This window comes from Sander lucioperca, chromosome 13 (assembly GCF_008315115.2).
Source record: "Sander lucioperca isolate FBNREF2018 chromosome 13, SLUC_FBN_1.2, whole genome shotgun sequence".
Classification (NCBI taxonomy): Eukaryota; Metazoa; Chordata; class Actinopteri; order Perciformes; family Percidae; genus Sander; species Sander lucioperca.
This window is the reverse complement of record NC_050185.1, coordinates 16,971,470-16,988,005: the sequence shown is the minus strand read 5'-3', so window position 1 is coordinate 16,988,005 and position 16,536 is coordinate 16,971,470. Positions and strand designations below refer to the sequence as shown.

At 40.2% G+C, this 16,536-nt stretch overlaps 1 protein-coding gene across 2 annotated transcripts in view; it reads left to right on the top strand.

Annotated features, from left to right (window-relative positions):
• Positions 1-16,333, top strand: part of pds5b (PDS5 cohesin associated factor B) — a 38,695-nt gene extending 22,362 nt beyond the window's left edge. The window contains exons 9-36 of one of the 2 annotated variants that reach the window (XM_031280571.2): positions 683-798; positions 1,218-1,312; positions 1,580-1,725; positions 3,030-3,181; positions 4,580-4,693; positions 4,924-5,005; positions 5,103-5,151; positions 5,384-5,523; positions 7,240-7,355; positions 7,469-7,574; positions 7,760-7,920; positions 8,071-8,194; positions 8,577-8,735; positions 8,961-9,029; positions 9,216-9,352; positions 9,582-9,705; positions 9,932-10,136; positions 10,477-10,591; positions 10,887-11,019; positions 11,149-11,268; positions 11,726-11,788; positions 11,905-12,050; positions 12,390-12,462; positions 13,756-14,061; positions 14,092-14,174; positions 14,319-14,399; positions 15,276-15,372; positions 15,507-16,333. In XM_031280571.2, the coding sequence (XP_031136431.1) occupies positions 683-798; positions 1,218-1,312; positions 1,580-1,725; positions 3,030-3,181; positions 4,580-4,693; positions 4,924-5,005; positions 5,103-5,151; positions 5,384-5,523; positions 7,240-7,355; positions 7,469-7,574; positions 7,760-7,920; positions 8,071-8,194; positions 8,577-8,735; positions 8,961-9,029; positions 9,216-9,352; positions 9,582-9,705; positions 9,932-10,136; positions 10,477-10,591; positions 10,887-11,019; positions 11,149-11,268; positions 11,726-11,788; positions 11,905-12,050; positions 12,390-12,462; positions 13,756-14,061; positions 14,092-14,174; positions 14,319-14,399; positions 15,276-15,372; positions 15,507-15,539 (3,345 nt within the window). In that variant the 3' untranslated portion in view covers positions 15,540-16,333. Of the gene's footprint in view, positions 1-682; positions 799-1,217; positions 1,313-1,579; positions 1,726-3,029; positions 3,182-4,579; positions 4,694-4,923; positions 5,006-5,102; positions 5,152-5,383; positions 5,524-7,239; positions 7,356-7,468; positions 7,575-7,759; positions 7,921-8,070; positions 8,195-8,576; positions 8,736-8,960; positions 9,030-9,215; positions 9,353-9,581; positions 9,706-9,931; positions 10,137-10,476; positions 10,592-10,886; positions 11,020-11,148; positions 11,269-11,725; positions 11,789-11,904; positions 12,051-12,389; positions 12,463-13,755; positions 14,175-14,318; positions 14,400-15,275; positions 15,373-15,506 lie in introns of both variants that reach the window. The other variant, XM_031280570.2, reaches the window with a different exon arrangement.
• Positions 16,334-16,536: the final 203 nt, after the last annotated feature.

Genomic DNA, 16,536 nt, shown 5'->3' with positions numbered 1-16,536 from the left:
TTGTAACGGAAGCAGGATAGATAAACGTACAGGTTTCCAGCCTGAGCTGCAGGGCGAAATCAAATCGCCGGCAGATCGGGCTGGGTTTACACAGTCTAACACACCAGACTAAAAACCAGAATTCTCTGACCCCACAGAATTGCACATTTTCACTTTCTGTGCAGGTTTGTTGATTCATTTTAGAAAGAGAGAGCAGTCAGCATAATGTTGCCTCTGCAGTATCTCATAAAGACCTCCTGCTGATGGATAACGCTCATTAACTGTTCAGAGGGAGTGTAGATCACGGCCGTCTCCTCAAAATAATAGCTGCGATATAATCTCTCCCCCACAAACTACACACTCTCCCCGGCTCTCACTCATTCGTTGTCTCACCCTCAATTTCTTCATCTTTATCTCTCATCGCTTGTTTTCTCTATCTACTGCTTTTCCTCTTTCAACCTCTCTCCTTTCTACCTCCTGGCTTCCTTTGTCTTTACTTGTCATTCCCATTCTCACTGCTGTTTCCTCTTCTTTGTGACTCATTCTAAAATAGGATTGATACCAAAGAAACTGCTGCTTTTTTGTTATGAAAGTGGTAATGTTGCCAATGTAGTCACTCTAAATGACATGGAATGTATGTCCATTCGACACAGCCAAATTCTCTGCATCATTTTTCTCTGTCTCTCACCTTCTGTCTCTGCAGAGTAATGATAATGATGAGAGGCTGCAGGTGGTGAAGCTGCTGGCTAAGATGTTTGGAGCCAAGGACTCTGAGTTGGCTGCACAGAACAAACCACTCTGGCAGTGTTACCTGGGAAGGTGGGTTTCAGCGTTGTGGCTATGGCATCGACAGATCCTTTAAAAAAAAAAAAAAAGAAATCAACCTTATTTGAATTTTTTTTTTTTTTTCAGCATTCAATTATTGTTTCTTATTGTTGGTGGTTCACTCTTGGATTAATATCAAACAGGGTTGTTGTAGTTTCACACCACATTAGCTTTGGTAAACAACGCTTTCGTTCATGTTATCCTTACTTATCTTATCTCCATACTTTGTCTCTTGAAATGAGCTTGTTTTGTAAGATCTGTCTCTTGGTTTATGACTTTGTTGCATTACAGTCATTAAAGTGTTACATTTGGCTTCCTGGAATGCTGTGTGTGCATGCAGCAAATACCTGCTGGGTTATTTATGTTTTTGCCTTGTGGAGGCTGATAATAACATTACTTTACTTTCCCAAAAGGTTTAATGACATCCATGTGCCTATCAGACTGGAGTGTGTCAAGTTTGCCAGTCATTGTCTCATGAACCACCCAGACCTGGCCAAAGACCTCACAGGTAAATCAGCTGAAGTGCACTGACTTTGTTCTTGCAGATACATTTTTGGTAAACCTGCTCATTTTGATCTGTGTTGTTATTTTGCCACTATATGGATATGACACCACAACACTTTACCACTTACAAGCTTCTAATAATAATAAAAAAATACTTATTGTGGTTTCTTTCAATTTATAAGAAATGAGAAGCAATTGCCTGATATTTTCTGTGTTAGAGGTGGTCAGGTTCTCCCACATCCCACTCATTTGTTCCTGTTTTCTTTCCCAGAATTCTTGAGGGTCAGATCACATGACCCAGAGGAGGCCATCCGCCATGATGTCATCGTCTCTATAGTAACTGCTGCCAAGAAAGACTTGTCTCTAGTGAATGATGCATTGCTTAATTTTGTTAAGGAGAGGACTTTGGACAAGAGAGTAAGTGGGCACCTTTTTGTGCGTGTTGGTATGTTCTCATATTGTTTGTCAGTGTGTTGTCTGGGCAATACAGCCAAAAAACCCTAATCACATTTATTTCAGCCAATTTAGATATTTATCACAATATAAATTAAGTCACTATTATTTCTGTTGAGCTTAAAGAGTAGTAAAGTCAAAACCTGAACAATGACAATTGTATAAGTCGCAAACAGCTAAAATTATTTATTTATATGAAATTAAACAAATCTTCAAACCTGCTAGTTTTAAATCCTTGTGAATCTCTGCTGTGTGAAATGTTAAACTCCCTAATTGTTGGTGGTAACTGTCAGCACCGTGTTTTTTTTGCTATTAAAAAAGAACTAATATGTGTCTATTAACTGGAGGAAAGCACATAGTTATGGTTTGTTGTTGAGGTGACTCTTAGAGCCCAGCAGCCTGTTCCAGGGGATGCGCCTAATTGCTGGTTAGAGTGTAAGCCCTTGCACTCTGTGGACTTTATTAGATGGTGATGCTGGTAGTTTGTGGCATTTCTCATCTTTTGTTGGCACGTTTTTGGTTAGAAAACATTATACATCCCCCTCTGTTTTGTGTGGGACTTTAGATAGCATTAGCCTAGCTGCATTTTTGTGCATATTTGTCTCATCCATTTTGGGGCAAACAGGGCTTTAAGTATCGAAAGTGTCTCCACACCACCAATGTCTTCTTTCCTCACTATCTACAACAGCTCTCGGTATTTAAGTCTGCTGCTGCGTCCTGTGAAGTTTCCTCTGAGGGAGCACTTGTCTCTTTAGTCTAACTATCCGGCTATGTTGGGCTAGTAATAGCTTTGTCTCTGTAATTTGATTTTTTTTTTTTTTTTTTTTTGTCTGTTCTCAAGCAATGTAGCTTGTTGACTGTATCAGAGTTTCAAATTTTTTTATTAAGAGAACTTCCTATTGTGATCTAGGGCTGGGCGATATGGAGATACCCAAATATCACTATCTGTTACCAAATAGCTGGATATCGATATTGTGGCAATATTATAGACTATTGGTGCTTTCACAAAGTATTTACACAATGAGAGTTATGATAAATAATGATCAATAATGTGGATATAATGACTAAGTAGGTAAAGGCAAATATTAGAACGTGAGAACAGTCTTGTAGGGCTCAGCCCTACCATGATCTGTCTATCTCATTTAAATTGCCCAGCCTTGGTTGTGTGACAAGCCACTGTACAGTAGCTTCTTATAGAATTCCAATTTTACTAGTAGTCATGATTGTAACGTTTGTCCCATTATTATTTTTCTTTCCTCTTTCATCAGTGGCGTGTACGTAAGGAGGCCATGATGGGCCTGGCATCGATCTACAGGAAGTACTCGCTGCAGGGAGAGGGAGGGAGGGAGGCCTCTAAACAGATTTCCTGGATCAAAGACAAGCTGCTCCACATCTACTACCAGAACAGTATCGATGACAGGTCTGTGTTTATGTGTTCCAGTCAGTGTTACTAAAAAGTAGGGCCTTTTTTATAAATTATAGTAAAGTGTTTAATACCTGGGGGTAAGTGTTTAAAAGGTAGAGCATTTAAATTGGTTCCCTAAAAGATGTTGATTAGGCTCATTGAGTTACCTGAATCAGTTGCACTTCATTTGCTCAACCACAGCTTTCGTGTGTGCCTTGAGCTATTGGTAATGTACCTTGGATTTCATTTTGTTTGATAAATGTCTTATTCTATGGATAACTAGCCGACTTTGGCAGTGTGCCAAACATTTTTCACCTGTCTCAAATAAAAACAGTAAAATCAGGCTTTTAAATCATGCCTTGAGAATCCAAAAAGCAAAGGCTTCTTTCTAGACTTGAATGATTTCTCACTACAGTTAAAGGAAGAGACGCCACCTACAGTAGCCTCAGGGCTCCAAAATATAAAGCAGTCACAGCAAGTAAAATGTAAAGGACATGTTTTTTTATCCTTTAAGGAGCTAGACAACACACTGCAGCATCACTCGCTTTACTTTTAACAGGAAAATTTGGTGTGTTATTGTTTCTCCACCTAAACATGCATAACATGAGGCTTGTCGGTGGTCATTCTGAAAAATGTCACTAGCTGAAGAACTGCAGAGGTAGATGAGCCATGTTGAGGCAAAGTGGGCACCACCAAAAAAAGCCTGAACGACACCTCCAACAAAACATCATAGTTTTAGATCTAACTGCAGAACAGTGTCTGTGGGTGCAGTTATCTTTTGATTCACTGTGCTGTTGTGGCGCTGCACAGCTACCAACAGGAAAAGTCTGTATTGTAACAGGCAGTTCCTGAATGTGTAACTGTATGAAAGTTAAGCAGGGCAGCGTTGACATACTTGTGCATGCTCAGCAAATTCTTTCATAACACCTCTGAAATTTAATTATCCAAAATGTAAGGACACAAAGTGTCTAAAAATGTCCCATTTTTATTATGAGAGCTACTAAAATGTGAGATTATTCCAGGACCACTGAGAAAGTATATCATGTCTATTTAATTAGATTGTCTCTGATATGTTTGGTTAGAAACTGCAAGTGGCCAGTGATGGACTATAATATCATTCATGCATAAATATTTGATAAAACATTCAGGTATTCATAGTAATGTATTTTTATTTTTTTGCCCCATCTTCTTTTTTCAAGGGCATTCCTAAATTATCAACGGCACTTTTTCCCAAGCTGCCTTAATTTCAGACTTTAGTGTAGATAATCCTATTACACAGATCTAATGGTAGCTTAATGACTGCCAGGACTCTCAACTCAAACCCTTAATTAGGAAAAACAAACCGTTATATTCCAAGGATATTCTTCATTTTAATCTAAATTTCTCCTGAAATGTTCCTGTCCATGTGCACAGGTTGCTGGTGGAGCGAGTCTTTGCCCAGTACATGGTTCCTCACAACCTGGAAACCACAGAGAGGATGAAGTGTCTTTACTACCTGTATGCCACCCTGGACACAAATGCTGTCAAGTAAGTCTTTCTTACATACTGTATATAACATCAATACAGCCCGTTAATTTTGTAAGAAATTGTGATCTGAAAAGATTTTGATGATCTGAGGGAATACTGATCAAATTTTTAACTTTCTGGAATACATGTTCAGGAGGAAGGCCTTTATTTTTCTACTGTACTACTACCAATTCTCCTCATCATTTGTTTCTCTCTCCATCCTTTGACTCTTCTTCCTCTGTGACTGTCAGAGCTTTGAATGAGATGTGGAAGTGCCAGAATCTGCTGAGACACCATGTGAAAGACCTGCTAGACTTGATCAAAAAACCCAAGGTAACTCTGACTGAAGCACAGAACAAAAAAAGCTGAGGGTTAATATACCCTCGCCTTATGTTTCTAAACTATTCTTTCTGTTGTTTTGTGTCTGTAGTCTGAAGCATCGAGCAAGGCCGTATTCGCTAAAGTCATGGTGATCACAAGTAAGAGACATCTCACACACATTAAATGAGTTTCTTTCAGAAACCCTACATCTACTTGTTTGTTTGTTGTTGAATTACCAACTCATACAGCCACTGAATCTTTTCACTCATAGCTGAAGAAGAAGTAAAACAGAACAAAACTTCTAATAAATATGCTGAAACTGGATGACCTAACCACCTTTGTTTCAAATGTATTCCTTGTCAACATCAGCTTTTAATTCTGTGTCCATAGGAAACCTGCCAGACCCGGGCAAGGCTCAGGACTTTGTAAAGAAGCTTGCTCAGGTCCTGGATGATGACGAGCGGATCAGAGATCAGTTGGAAACATTAGTCAGCCCCTCGTGCTCCTGCAAGCAAGCTGAAGTGTGTGTGGTGAGTATTGGCATTTCTGTCCAAGTGTAGTGCCATAAGATGAAATGCGACCATCCCTCCACTGTCTTGTTTTGTATGATGCAGTGTTTACCATTGCACATTAGCCTAGCAGCTAGCGGAGTTTACTTCTGTTTATAGCTTCATCCTGATAAAATGGCCGGGTTGAATTTCAGCCTGCATGCACGTTTTGTAGCCTAAACAGAGCGGCTTATATTGGTAGAGAGCGCAACAAGTTAGTGAACTGCCAGGTCGCCTTCTCTGTCTGCTCAGCTGCTAGATGGGCTGCACTCGGCATTATTGGCAAACTATTTAATTTATATTTTACTTTATTGACAAAAGAGCTTTCTGAACTGCCTGTAGAATGGATCAACGGAGATGAGAGAAACCATTGTGGCCCTGAATGACAGCAAAACTCAGTAAAGACTCTCACCTTGAGCTGAAATGGAAACGCTGTGCTGCAATCTTTTTATACAGTCTATGGCTGCAACATATGTTGTAAGGTTTAAGCCGATGTCTTTTTGGGGGTAACTCCATTCACTTTGCCGGCAGTATTGACAATAGATAAAGCTACCGTGTCTTGAGAAGCTCTAGCTTGTTGTTTTATTGTTCACTTTTAACTCACTTTACATCAACTTTGCTATGTCTTTTTCCTCTCGCTTTTCCTCACAGTGACACTCATATACACTACTCTCCGTTACCGCTCGCTCTCCTTGCGCGACCACATGGCCACTGACGTCACTCACTTAAGGCACCCTGCCATTCTCGCTCTAACTTACGCTACTCTCGCAAGGGGGTTGCGGTTTACCGCTCTACCGCGGGAATTTCTTGCTTTTCAACTGCGGTAAGAAAAAATCCATACCGACCCAGCCCTAACTTCAAGCCAAGCCGCCCCACTCTGTTGTCTCTCTATGCTCATTATTGCTCCAAACACTTGTAAGCTCTTAAATACATAACATTGTTGGCTTCTTCTATCTGTTAAAGTGATGGCATTTTGTAATTCAGACATACTTACTTTTATGTAAATGCTCCTTCCAGTTTCATTCAGACATGACAGCACGTTATTTAAACTGTCTGTTTTATAATATCCAACACTGACTGACATTGACTGACAGGACTTTAGGTTGGGACTCATTTAATTAATTATTTTCAACCTATCTTGCCCCGGTTGAAACGTGAGGGGGAAATATTTTCATGACTTATATGAGAACATGAATCTCTACACCTTAAAAATCCTATTTATTAAACTGATTTTGTGCATGAAAGATTATAATGAATCAATTATAGTGATGTTAGAAGGCGAAACAAGATGTGCATCTCTCTCTGCTGCTTTGTTTCACCTTGTGCTGCATTTCATTCAGTTCAGACTTGTCGTGTTAAAGTCATACGCAAGTGTTAGTCCAGCCTAGGAAGATAAGTGTCATAACTTTTACGTGAAAGTGACCACAGGGGTTATTCAGACATGAGAACGACATTTTAAATTGCTGCCAGGTTAGCGTTAATGGGTGCATGTCTAAACAGGGCTATATAGTATTTGTAGTAATTTGACCAACCGATAAAGTCACTGAAAGTGTTTATGGCTCTACAATACTAGTTAGGCCCACAGAATGTTATAGAGTCTAAAAAGGACACGTGAGACGGAGGGATTGTCAGTTTTTCTGCTTTACAGAGTAATTATTTTAATTTAGAAATGTTATCATTTGTTTGTCATCTTTCCAGCGAGACATCACTAAAAAGCTTGGCAGCCCCAAACAGCCCAGCAATCCATTCCTGGAAATGGTCAAGTTCCTGCTGGAGAGAATTGCTCCTGTACACATCGACACAGAATCCATCAGGTGTGTGTGTGTGTGTGTGTGTGTGTGTGTGTGTGTGTGTGTGTGTGTGTGTGTGTTGCAGAATTTTACCTTTTTGTTTATCGCTCTCTTTTATCTCTACCACCATCTATCAGTGCTTTGATAAAACAGGTTAACAAATCTATAGACGGAACAGCTGATGATGAGGAGGAGGGCGTCCCCACTGAAGAGGCCATCAGAGCAGGACTGGAACTGCTGAAGGTAAAAACCAGCCAGAAACCCTAACTTCAGTTGGCAGCAGCAGTTGTTAGAGTGATACAACCAATTCTAGACTTTGCTTAAAAATATATTCTACATGTTTTATGATATTAGTGATTCTTTTTGAAAAATATTTTTTAGTGGATTGACCCCCTTTTTTTTTTTTTTTTTTTTTTCATCCCACACAGGTGCTGTCGTTCACCCACCCCGTGTCGTTCCACTCTGCAGAGACGTTTGAATCCCTGTTGGGTTGTCTGAAGATGGATGACGAGAAGGTCGCAGAGGCTGCGCTGCAGATCTTCAAGAACACGGGCAGCAAGATGGAAGAGAGTTTCCCTCACATCAAATCGTATGTTTTCATTTGCTGATTAATGCTTTCATTCATTCTCTGGCTTACATTAGGATGTGTGCTGTCACACTGGTGTTTCATCAGACATGCTGCACTTATGACAACACTTTCTATAGTTTGTAATGGTGTTTTCCTGCCTTCTCCCCCAAGTGTTTTGCTGCCGGTACTGCAGGCCAAAGCCAAGAGAGGCCCCCCTCGCCAGGCCAAGTATGCCATCCACTGCATCAACACCATGTTCACCAACAGAGACACACACTTCGCCCAAATCTTTGAGGTCAGTCAGTCCCGTCTGTTTGGTTTTATACTTGTTTTACACATAAAAGGAAACAAAAGTTGTGTATCTCCTGGTTTGACACACTTTGCAAAGCCTTTACATTTTTTTTTATGCAGAGAAATAGATTATAATATGATAAATGTGCCTGAAATATTTAGAAAATATTAAGAAACCACCCTGAGGTGAACTCAATACTCACTTTAACTACATCAAGAAATGAAATAATGAAACGCTGATTGATGAATGAATGAATGAATGAATGATGAACACGACCCCCTAAACCTGAACTATTTGTCAGATATAATTTGATGTCCATATTTTTGTTCACCAGTGACCCAGGATCAAACAGTCAGTGAAATGTTATGCGTTTGTGTTTCTTCAGCCTCTGCACAAAGGCCTGGACCCTGCTAACCTGGAGCAGCTCATCACTCCTTTGACCACCCTGGGTCACCTGGCTCAGCTGGCCCCAGAACAGTTTGCAGCACCGCTCAAATCTCTAGTCGCCAACTTCATTGTGAAGGATCTGCTCATGAACGACAGGGTACACATTTCATCACTTTTTTTTTTTTTTGTAATGTCAGATTTGATGGGTTAAAGGACCACAATGCAGTTTTTTTATATTGTTTGTTTATTTATTCTACAAACCCTAAAACTGGACAGCTCCAAGGTCCTGAAAACGGTTCATCACAGATTTAGGATCAGTATTTTTGCTGTCTGTTTGTGTCATATAAAGTAAGTCTTACAGTATTATTTGTGTTGCCTGTAGGTCCCAGGCAAGAAGACAACCAAACTTTGGGTTCCTGATGATGAAGTGTCCCCGGAGACTCTGGCAAAGGTCAGCGGTGAACACTTGTGTATCTCTCAAAAACTCTGTCCACCAGTTCAGTGTGCTGCTCGTTGTTTTTTTTATCTTAACAAGTAAATGAGGAGACATTTCCCCTGATCCTGAATATTGTAACTTAAATGATGCACTTTTGTTGACCCAAAACTGATTTTTGACCTTTCACCCTCCTCCGTTCAGATCCAGGGCATAAAGCTGATGGTGCGGTGGTTGCTAGGAGTAAAGAACAACCAGAGCAAATCGGGCAACTCCACCCTGAGGATGCTGACTGCAATTCTACACAGTGACGGAGATTTGACCGAGCAGGGCAGGATGGGGTAAATGACAAAGCCTAAACTCCTTTATTAGACAAAGGGTCCTCTGTGTGTCAGCCTCTTTAGCAGCTCAGAGAAAGCTTTGTCTTCAGATCATAATCATGTAATTTTCAGTGAATGGGTATTGTGGACCCTAGGGGGATGTCAGGCTTTAATCATAAACACATTTGCAGATGAATCAAGAAATCCTTGTTTACTTTTGTCTCCTCTGCTCCTTCCCCTCGTCCCCCAGTAAACCAGACATGTCAAGGCTGCGGCTGGCAGCTGCGTGCGCCCTGCTGAAGCTGGCACAGGAGCCCTGCTATCATGAAATCATCACACTGGAGCAATATCAGCTTTGTGCTCTCGTCATCAATGTAAGAAGTCTCATTTTTTCATGCTATGCTTATGCGTGTTTTAGGACTCTTTGTTATCATTGTTTTGAAATTATGCTCTACTACCGGGGTTTCATTTTCTCTCCAACACAGCCCCACACTCCACCTCTGCTCTCTCCCCCCATATGTCTTTAAACCATTTTATAATGTGATTTCTTCTCCTTATTATTGCCACTGTTTTCTATGCGTCTTTCTCTTTGCGCTCTAGGATGAATGCTACCAGGTGCGACAGTGTTTTTCCCAGAAGCTCCACCGGGGCCTCTGCCGCCTCCGTCTACCTCTGGAGTACATGGCAGTGTTTGCTTTGTGTGCCAAGGACCCTGTTAAGGAGAGGAGGGCTCACGCTCGCCAGTGCCTGGTGAAAAATGTCAACATACGCCGAGAGTACCTCAAACAGCACGCTGCCATCAGCGGTAAAGAAACTGAACAAAATCTATTTTCAAATGAAATCTGACAATTGTTTAGTGTTGTTTTTTATCTTTGAAGCAGCTACAGAAAGTCTTTAGCATGATACAAGTATCTAATTATTTCTCACCCTATTATCTTCTACAGTATATATCTAAAAGCAGCATGTTTGAAAGGTGGGGATAAAAATAAGCGATATGACTGTAAAGTGGACATTAAAAAGAAATTTGTCAGGGGAAAGGGAATTGATGAGATATTTTGCTTTCCTCATAGTGCTCCTCAGTGCACATGGCAGTAATCATTAGCACTGTTGTGAAGAGGTAATATTTCCTTTGTGTGTGCTAACAGACAAGCTGTTCTCTCTGCTGCCGGAGTATGTGGTGCCCTACACCATCCACCTGCTGGCACATGACCCAGACTACGTCAAAGTACAGGACATCGAGCAGCTCAAAGAAATTAAAGAGTAAGTTTTGTTTGGGAAAGCTGCTGGTTAAGATAAATACACATTTTATAAATTAGATGAAACTCTTACATCAATGTGGAACATTACAACCTGGTGTTTACATTATAGAGTCATATTTATGGTGGACACACAGCTATGTTGGCTGTAAAAACACCAGGCACTGAATAATATCAACTTTTTGCTCCCCACAGAGAATACTTAGTGCTATTACCATTTTATCGTTGCCATTACTCAAAATTCTACGTCCTACGGTCTAAGTCCTGCATGCTGATGTGAAACTTCCCCTCCTTATTAGGGCTCTGTGGTTTGTCCTGGAGATTATCATGGCAAAGAATGAGAACAACAGCCATGCCTTCATAAGGAAAATGGTGGAAAATATCAAACAGACGAAAGATGCCCAGTCCTCCAGTGATCCCAAAACCAACGAGGTACACATTACGTCTGCAAGTTCATGTTCACTGAGTAGATCGTATATGGACAGCACATATTCTTTCACCGCTATATCTACCATCCTGAGTACCATCCCTCTGACCAGACTTTGTGTCTTTCCTGTACAGAAACTCTACACAGTGTGTGATGTAGCCATGCACATTATCATGTCAAAGAGCACCACCTACAGCCTGGAGTCGCCAAAAGACCCTGTGCTGCCCTCATGCTTCTTCACCAAACCCGATAAGGTTGGTGTCTGCACTCCAAAGCATTTTCCAGAAGATTCAATATTCAATATAAAGCAGTTTCTTTTACATTCTTCTTTTTTTTATGTACATTAATAGCGATAGCTGAGCTGCCAATAAGATCAGAAAACATTTTCTTCTCTTTGACTTTTTAAATGATGGGTCAAGATGCACACATCCTTTTGTTTGTCACAGGTACTAATGTATATGCATCACTTTGAAAAGTGCACATACAAAATTGTTCATTAAAAGATAAACACAGATGACTTGTGATTTCCTGATTGTGGTAGCTGGTAATAACCTGGTTTTCAGTGCCTGCACCAGTTTTTTGTTTTAGCTGGAACACATTTTGACTAATGAGATTGTTTGTTTGGCAAAATCAATAATCCTCATAATCCTCAGCTTGTGTTTTCAGTCACAAGCAACAAATGCTCTGACGTAAGATTTCTCTCTGTTTCAGAATTTCAGCAACACAAAAAATTATCTTCCACCGGAGATGAAGTCATTCTTCACACCAGGAAAGGTAAGCTTAATCAAACCTCTGAAATAGTAACGTTGGCTTTTGCATCTAATTTATGGGCTTTGTTGGATGGAACACATATCCAACTCATGTCATCTTTTTGCCCCTCCCTCCTCAAGCCCAAGTCTGCTAATGTTTTGGGGGCAGTAAACAAGCCACTGTCGTCGGCGGGGAAACCAATCCAGAGTAAAGCTTCTCGTATGGAGACTGCCAGCAACGACGACCCCTCGTCCAACCCAGGCTCCCCGCAACGCAGCAAGACCAGGTATAAGACATGTATTGCACAGGCACACTCAGCAAACCCAAGTTCAAACCCTGATGTCAACAAGTCTTTACCCTGCTTAAGTGTTGTTGACAAAGACACTAAATCTCATCCAGTTCCAGACGTTCAGGTGCTCTGATCTCTGAACCTACATAGAAAATACTCTGGATCTAATTATTCGCCAAATGGAAAATAAAGAATACATATTCGCCGATATATGCTCATAGACTGCACAGGACCCCAAAAAGAGATGGCTTTTGTATCTTTGTACTTGTTGTACCTTGAGCTGCATTCTTTTGTTTGTATATAAAAGAGTAACCATTAATAATTGCTATGTTTCAGGCATGACAGCACAGAAATGGATCACAGTGAAAACGAGGACATCAGCCTGAAGAGAGCAGACAGCACTGACAAGGTATTAAAACCTTGTTTTAGATGGATATAACATCCTCTGTGATGTGAGACTGGTGTGTATATAATAGAGTAACAGCGCTTTAATTTTGTCTTTTTAAGTACTAAGCTGGTTTGTCTCATAATTTGAAGTTGTTGTGTTGTCATAGTGAAAATTAACTTCTGCTTGGCCATCACTACTAATCATTACTAATGGGAGTTTCTCAGACCAGCTTGTTTATACATATCGTCTAAAAGCTCCAGTTATTATCCAGCAAATATCACAGTAATGAGTTATTTGTTTCAACTCTTATATTTTATGTTGACAGAATCTCCCAGCCATAATCCTCTTAATAATGTTCCTCCCCAGTTGGAAATATCATTGTTATTTTTATCATATTTGCACAACCCTAGTTCTAGGAACTAAAGCTTTATTTGCCAAGGTGCTCTTGAGCAAGGCGTTGAACCCCAAACTGCTCGGGGCGCCTGTCCACCGACAGCTGCAGCCCCCTGACTCTGACATCTCTCCATTAGTGCATGTATAGGTTCTGATCATGTGTGTGTAATTCAGGCCTGTGTGTAATAACAACAATGTGAAAAACATTGCAATATCCCTTGCAGGATTAATAAAGTATAAATTATTATTATTATAAGAACACCCATGACACCAGTAGGATAAAAAAGCAAAAATAAAAAGTTTTTTTTTTGTATATAAATGAGATTTTTAATGGCAAATATGGACAAACGTTAAATATTAAAAGCAATGAAAAACTGGAATTTTCTTAATCCGTTTTATAGTTTGACTTCACAAATAAACAAATAACGCAGTAGCTTAGGACAAGTAGAAATGGGCATGTTGCTGTGATCCAGTTAAGTGTTTCCAGTCATAAACCCTTCTAGCTCTGTGCTTTTGATTGTACTGTGCAAACACCCGCTGGGTTTAAGTCAAGATAGGATTAGCAAGTACACGTTGTGTAAACTATCATGACAGCCTCCAGACCTACTGCATACATCAGTTTGTCTTTGTTTTAGGAATTCTCTCTTCTCCAAAAAGTCAAAAATAATGGTATCTTCTGATAGGTATCTTCGAGCAAAAAGTATCAATGTTGCATACATTTCAAATGCAAATGGGCTACTAACTTTCCTGGGGTAAAAAAGACATTGTCATTAAGAAAAGTTGCAAATTGTATGTTGTTAAAAAAAAATAAAAATAAAAATGTAATTGTTAATCACAAAAAAATTTCAAAAAATCATGGTCACACAGGCTACAGCAGGAAGCCCGTCAGCCCTTGTCAGTTATTTGTTCCGTCTTTTGCAGGATATAGAAAAGCCCCGCGGTCGCAAACGTGGCGTGACCTCCAGTGATGACCAGGACAGCAAACCAAAGCGTGGACGCAAGAAGGCGGCAGCCAACACAACTGCAGCAGCCGAGTCTGAGGAACAGTGGGACGAGGACAATCGGCCAGAGGATGAACAGAACAGCCCGCCGAAAAAAGGACGCAGGGGCCGGCCTCCAAAGTCTGCTACTCCCAGTCAGGATACTCCTGCTAAGGGGAAGAGGGGGCGAAAGAAGGCAGCTCCTCCACCAGAAGATGAGGAGGAGGAGGAGGAGGAAGAGGAGAAGGTGGATGAGGAAGCAGAGGAGGAGGATGAGGAAGAGGATGATAGGAGCAGTGAAAATCTGGAGTTGAAGCCCAAGGCAGGCAGGCAAGCCAGGGCGCCGCGGCGATCACAAGGGTAAGAAACTGTATCCATAAATGACTACAAAGATGTTCAATCAGCTTCACTAATAACACAGCTGTTGGCAATGTGAAGTCTGTCAGCAAGATCAATTTTTGTCTTAAACTCTGGTGGTGTTTGCATTTTGTCTTTATTTAACAGCACGGAGTCAGCCGAGTCCACACCGCAGAAGAGGAGAGGACGTCCACCCAAATCAGCTCAGCCTCCTGCCAAGAAACCAGTGTAAGTTGCACACTAGCTTTGTGATCTTCCAGGCTGTTGCATAAACTCCAGCACACGTTTTTTACATCACAGTGAAGGTTTTGGAATATTGCTTGTGTATCAAATAAAAAAATTAGATTTGCGTACCTGCCACTGTCTGGTAAAGTAATTTAATGGACCAGCCTAGCATAATCTTTCTTGAGTCAAAAATAACCCTTTAAACTCAACATAATTTTTCTTGTTCAAAATACATTTTTCATATAGAAAAATCTTCTGATTGTGGCTTATATGATATTCCATGAAATGCACAAAACTTTCCTGCCATGTCGTCCTAGTAATGACAGTACTTTTGGTCACATAACTACAAAATTGTAAATGTATCGATCCATTTACTATGGCATTTCTTTAATTACATTTTAGCTCACATTGTGTTGGTCTCCCTTCAGTTAATGTATCTTGGTTGAAATGAGGGTAAAGTTAAGGGTAAAAAAATGTGAGTCTGCACAGTTTTCATATATTTATTATTTTTTGATTAATTTTTTATTAATTTGATTCATCCTGCAGTGCGACATAATCTAGATCACAAGTAAGCATTTTAAAGTGTTACTGTATCTTACTGGCCAGTATTGTGTGTGTGTGTGTGTGTGTGTGTGTGTGTGTGTGTGTGTGTGTGTGTGTTACTGATCTGTCAAAGATGCTTCTTATCAACATTTAGCACTTGGTGCGTGATATTTTGAGATACTTTTAAGTAAGAAAATTCTGACATTCTGTGATGAGCCAGGCTGCAGCTTTGTGCTTCGGTAGGTGGTGGTGATGATGTTTTCTACATTTACCAATGTCTCCCTTTTGCATGCTGAGGCATTCTGATTCAGTGTGTATCCCCTCTTTGGCATCCAGGCGTGGTGGGCGATCGAAGGCAGCTGCTGCTAAAGACGACTCTGAGGAAGATGATGAAGAGGAGGAGGAGGAGCAAGAAGACGAGCCAACACCGAAGGTACTGAACGTGTTACATCAATCATATCTGGGAATTCTGGGTTTTAGACTAATGTAAGAAGTGTGCTGGAATTTATATGCTCAGTTTTCTGTCCAGAGTTTTCACCCAACTGTTGTATTTTTGTTCTCCCCTAGGGTCGCAAGAAGGCAGCAGGGCGAAGAAGATGAGCTAAAAATAAAATTAAAGATGGACGACAAACAAAAGTGGCACGTCTACTCTAAAGTCGTGGAGGAATGACGTAGGGAAAAAAATATGGACATTGAACTTTTTAAACTTTTCATATGCCGAAGCTCCTACTGTTATACAAATTCACACACTTGCATATACCACATGCACACTACATCAGTACATCGGTATCATTAGCTGTGGGTTGTTGCATTGTGTTGCATTGTGATGATGTTCGCCACATTAAGTAGAAATAATTTTAACAGAAAAACAAAAAAGATCACTCTTGTAAATAGTCTCTTATGTCTGTTTCATGTTTTGTTGTTGTGTTTGATGCTGACTGGGAGGATGCTGTAAAGCCTTTTACCCGCTGATATTATTATTAAAGTGCTTCCATAAAGCAATATTGCTCATCAATCATTCCCTCTGTGTCACACTTTCAAAAACTGAAAGAGATTAACCATGATCTTTTTTGTGATGTTAATTGTGTCCTTTTACTTAAAAAGAAAACGTGCGATTTTGTTTACAGCTCTGTATATTAACACCTTTTTTAACCATTTATTGAAAATTTTAAAAAAAAATAAAATAAATAAATGTCAGAAAGCTGTCCAAATGTAGAGTTGCCTCTGGTATGGAAAAGATTGTAGTCTGCGTCTCATTTTTAGGTTTGTACTTTCTGGTAGATGGAAGTCATGAGCAGCTGTGGTTTTAGTGTTTGTCACTGCTGATTAATATGGCTTCACGTCCACCCAGTCAGATCCTCCGTTGTATCAATATAATTCTCTATAAAACCTGACATGCTCGATTTCTCTTTATTTCTCTTTGAAGTCTTGGATTAAGCGGTTTGCTTTTCCTGCAGGAGATTATCAGATGGGATGCCTTCACGTGTAAGGGAAATCGGATATCTACTATATCAAATAGTATCACAAAACCAGCTTTATGTTTATCTAGAATTCACTGTTTCAAAAACGTTCTAAGAATCAATCATTTAGCCTTTTT